Source organism: Sphaeroforma arctica (assembly GCF_001186125.1).
Source record: "Sphaeroforma arctica JP610 unplaced genomic scaffold supercont1.175, whole genome shotgun sequence".
NCBI lineage: Eukaryota > Ichthyosporea > Ichthyophonida > Sphaeroforma > Sphaeroforma arctica.
The window spans coordinates 7,798-13,270 of record NW_014040383.1 but is presented as its reverse complement, the minus strand read 5'-3'; the positions used below and the strand labels follow the sequence as shown (position 1 = coordinate 13,270).

General features: G+C 39.5%; 1 protein-coding gene across 1 annotated transcript in view; it reads right to left on the bottom strand.

Moving 5' to 3' along the window:
- Positions 1–2,767: 2,767 nt before the first annotated feature.
- Positions 2,768–5,473, bottom strand: part of SARC_03439 (hypothetical protein) — a 3,299-nt gene continuing 593 nt past the window's right edge. Inside the window, exons 2-4 of the mRNA XM_014302761.1 lie at positions 4,153–4,342; positions 3,615–3,784; positions 2,768–3,126 (exon numbers count right to left, since the gene is read on the bottom strand). Of these exons, the coding sequence (XP_014158236.1) occupies positions 2,987–3,126; positions 3,615–3,784; positions 4,153–4,342 (500 nt within the window). The 3' untranslated portion in view covers positions 2,768–2,986. The remainder of the gene's footprint in view (positions 3,127–3,614; positions 3,785–4,152; positions 4,343–5,473) is intronic.

Here is a 5,473-nt window from a genome sequence, read left to right as displayed (position 1 = left end):
ATCTACACATACACACACACACACACACACACACACACACACACACACACACACACACACACACATATATATATATATATAGATATATATATAGATATATTTATATATATATAGTTCTTAGCATGCTAGATACTATGTGGGCAAGGAAGGTTTTACCATTAAGTAGTTCTTTATCATCCAAACTGTGTGTTTGCCTTATCCGAATTGTAGAACATACACTCTCAGAAACTAATATGTACATACCATGTCACTTTAGGATTTTGGAAGTACATTGCCAGTTCTCGTTCAGTCCCAAAACTAGCCTGTATTTCAGTAACACGTGCCAGAGTATTGCTGACCTTGTTAGTCGCATCCCTGTTGAGGGTGGATTGCTGTTCACTCATCTTGTTTAATTTACATCTAAATAACTCTCCTTTTAGATGTTCGGACCTGGTTCATAACCCCTCAAGTTAGCATACGCAGCTCATCGAGCGAATGGCCGGGACTTCATATATAATATTATCTAAATAGAACAACGGGATAATGTTCGTACTTCATAATGACGGATGAGCATCAGAACTTTTATTTGAATATGTACATACTACATAGCCCCCGCTTGTTTCGAATAGGGTTTATGTTTAGGGTTTACAGATTTTGAACTCTGATTGTGGCTTCGTATTCTGCATCTATGATACACGCAGGAGTGTGATGTATTATATTGAAGCGTGTTGAATAGGTCATGTACCAGACTCTTACCACACATAATGCTCTATCCGATCATGAATACAGACTGTCATTTGTCCCCAAATAAAGAGACGTTCTGATCTGTCGTGTCAGTTTGATGGTGTAATCGTATGTTTAATGTATGTCCCTGCTTTGTACTAAAAACTAACCTATGACAAAATTTAATTAGCTTCATTAAAATGAAGTAGAGGTGAGCAGGCATGTCCGTGGTGTACTTGGTTATAAAAGACGGCGATCTTCTCTCGTGCGTATAAGGATCACACATTCTCCTTGTTTATTTCGCGACGGCTGTCTAATTTGGTAGTACCTTTAAAAAAAAACGTGATACCAAGAAATGGGTTCACTTTGTGCGATACTCCCCAACCAATGGATCGTATCACGGTATAATTTTATTCAGATTCTCCTGCGATGGGGTGTGGATTTACCCTTGTATACCTATGTGTGCAATGATCCGTGATTTTATCTGGCCCAATTTGACGCTCAGAATTTTGCCTTCTGGTTACTTTTCGATCTTCAAGCAGCCTATCAAGTATCAAATAGTTCTTGTTTGGCATCATACCACGCCATTATATTGGGTGCCAGGAATTACCTGCTCTCGTCTATAGCGCTATTTAATTGAAATCAGTTGCGCATCACGTGATTGGCATACAATGCCAAAACTTGGCAAACACAACTTACATCGTGAAATCGTTCTTAGCCTCACCCATTTCAAATTATCCACTCTACTCTATGATCCACCCTGCTACAAAGGAACCTGTCACTCTAAAGCCAAACGAGGACGTAAATTCTCTTGTCTAACGTGCTCAGCGGCATAGTACTACCGAAGCTATGAGACTCACCACGCTGAGCCATCCTATGTAACTTGCATAATCAAACGCATAATCTACGCCGTCACTGAAAATGATTATCATCATGTATATAATACCTACACTCATCCAAATCAACGCCGCGATGAACCAGAGCATCGGATTATAGATTACCTTCCGATATCGTCCATAATAACCCATTATCGCGTAGATAAACGCACAAAACTGCGGAACTATACCAATTGCGAATGAAGTCCCGGCTATGACTGTGGAACTATCACCGTATGTCAGTACGATACAACCCCAGAGGATATATGACATACTCGGAAGAACCCCCATAGTAAGTCCCCACTCAGAAACACAAAGTCTGCCGAGTACAGCGCTACGCAGCTTTGAATGATGGAAGCCAAAGGTATTGCTATACCGGTCACAAAACAATTTTCGTGTTTACCCAGCGCAGTGTCATCAGTTCCCTCAGGCACAATAACTACCGTTTCTACGTCTTGCTTTTCAGCTTCGACAAAATTAACATCATTGCTTGCTGGTTGTTCGGGTGTCGCATAGGCCGGCGGAGGTGGTAAGATCGGCGATCCGCTGTACGGTGCATACTCTTGGTACACAGGTAGTGGTACTATATGTCCACCCGCTTGTGTGGCATCCTTGTGACAATCACTTTCATACGTATTCGAATCCGTTGATATCAACGTACTGCAAGTTCAAAAGGCTAGAAATGCGTGTTGGTGATGCAAAACTAACTCGCGGTTTCACGCCGACAGCGAGAATCTTTATCACATGAATATTGTCCATAGCCTTCTTCTATTTTTTATAAAAAATCAAACAATTTACAGTATTGGCGTTTGGCACTTTATACCCCAATCGAATGACCTCTTGTCGAGGCGTTGACAAATGACAGGCGTAAAAAGTCGTCCCGTTACAGTATCATGGCATTGATGGAATGATGGCAAAGTATCTGAATTGCCTACCAATAGAAAACGAATGTCGATTTTTATATCACAACCGTCAAATCCTACAAGCCAATTAAATTCTTGCAAGTTGCAAGTACCATTATTGTTTATGTTTTTGTCCATAGCCTTCTGTATTGAACATTTTGCCAAAGTTGACTGCGATAATATGCAGTGGAGGGCATTTGGGCGAGCAGTGAGGTCAGCCTATGTACCAGGTGCCTGACTGCCTGTGAGGTTCATCACAATTTAGTGAACTAGCCTCTTTAGAGGAAATTCGGAACAAGTTTGAGATTTTAATTCGACACAAGGGGGTCTTTTGGATGTGTCTGAGATAATGTAACTCGTGTACGACGACAGATTTATATGGGTCGTGGATCTGCGATACATCTTCTCCTTTCAGATCCAATCCAATCTTATTTAATTCGATATACAGATATATGGCTTGCCGGTCGCGGGGACAACGAATGAGAATTTATAATTTAGCGTTTAAATCTACAATTCCACGGTCAGTTCTCTAATACCGTCCTTGTCTACCACTCGGAAGGTGAAGTCCTTCAAGCTAATGATAAAACGCGTCTTAAGCTCCAGCATGCAGGCCTTTACAATCTCGATCACTTCGTCCAGCGTCATATCTGTCACATTTAAAAACAAACACAAATATCGTTCAGAACACGCGGGGGTATAGATATCACACAGGGAATTTCAAATAAGAATACAGCAACAAATATCGCAAAGGTACTGAATACATGACCGCGCTACTCCTCCAACACGTGTCGTAGTCTTCTTTGATTGCGAGCGGTTCGCAGTACCTGTACCACATCGGGTCACATCTTTTCCTTACTGGTCACACACAAACAGATACACACCAAATTCGCAAGTACAACTTAGCAAGCAAGTTCGTGCGAACTTACTAAGCACACGCACAAATACGCACCACTAAGTCCGCATGTACCGAAATTCGGTTAATGATCAATATGCGATATTCATACAACAATCTAGATACGCACGAGCGACAGTTCCACTCGATTCTGCCAAAATGTATTGTGACGAACAATTAAGCGTGGCATATCCACTCAGATCTCAATAGATAGTGAATACTAATTATTCGTTTCCAACGTACTCGGCTTGTATCGCTTGTCCAGTAAACCGAGTGTGAAGGCAGCTCCGTAACCGTGTGCTCCGTACTGGAGTTTGTGCATGGATGCAAGATAGTCCATCCAGTGTAGTGACGCCTGTCCCGTTTCCTCGTCAAACCCACCGATCAGAGAGAAGCATTGATATGCATTTCGACTGTTCGTATTTGAAATTAAGTAGTGAGAAATTCAGAATTGGGATAGCATCCGGAATCAGATATGAAAATCTCGAACTGGCTAGTTGTGCCGTAAGAAGGGTGTATTACGGCTGGCACACACAGCATGCAGATGAGAAATTCCATACGATCACTAACTATACAACGGCTGAGCACGAGCACACTTCAAAATACATGACACGTGCTGTGGCGTGCTACACAGCCCGCATGTCTACATTGTCTGAACCAAGTTAGTACCCAAAGACCATACAAAATATCAGCCCTGCCAAAACTCGTATTCCTTGTCTCTGCGCGTGTGAGCTCAATAGATGTACCGTGTTGTATAGACCGAGCACACATGTGCACCTACCTTCTAAGAGCCTTCGCCAGCTCGTTTCTTGTGAAGTTGGCACAGGCGTGCGATGTCATTGGCACACCCTGGCGCAACTCAAATAGCTGTACATTCGCTCTGATGTACTCGCCAAACACCGTGCAGTCGCCAATGGGTCCGGCAAGTGACATGAGTGTATTTTTATTAAGCGTGACCATCTTGTCGAAATCTGAGTGCGAAGTAGTTGGGAGAATCAAATGTGAGACTCTGCCATAGTGACGGGAAGCTACATACAAAAATTGGTGTCCGAACTCAGATATTTGTGAAGGATAATACGTGATATTCATAATCAGACGCTGTGCATACTTCTGATTCCAGAACCAAGTTTTCGAGTGAGAGAAATCAACACATAATCGTCTGCATACAAGTAACATGTGCATACATATACGCCGGTGTCATCTCGTGTAGATACCAAACACATACAAATATGGATAATAAACTATAATGACAAGTCTTTTCATTCGTGGCTAATCGTGAATATATACCATAGACCGACATATATAAATATGTATATATATATATATATAAAGTATTTCACAAGTCGTTTGCAGTATTCAAAACAATCACGTGTTTATGTTGATCAAAAATCGAATTAGTATAAAATAAAATGGTCATCCTGGATTGGTAAACATAATTGCCGATAATACATATACACAAGTCCGACTACTATACGCGAATATAGCTTTCTATGTTTTCGCAAAATCTTTTCCTGATTGATCAGGAGATATCACCGTAACATCTACCTGCAACAATTGCTATCGGTTCACAAACTATTTGCATATATACAAAATTAAAAACATTGTCACAGATATGACAAAGAAAAAATAGGATGTAAAATTATTAAATATTATCTGCGCACTACTCAACGCACATGCGTATACAGTCATTTATTTATTCATCTGCATATTCATGTATTATAAATATATATATAGATATATGCACACAAACACACTCGTAAATAAATCTATTTAACAATATCTGCATATGTAATAATACATTTGCTTGCATGAATACAGTTCTATATATAAATATATAATAAACGCACGAACGCAGGCGCACACACACGCACGAATGTACGCAAGCAGGAACAATCAGCAATATACATACATAGATATGATATATATATATATATATAAATATATATATATATATATATATATAAATATATATATATATATATATATATATAATATATATATAATATATATATATATATATAGTAATAATAAATTACTATATATATATATTATTAATATACTAAGTAACTACGTAGAACAAATAAAAACAATANACNCAGACA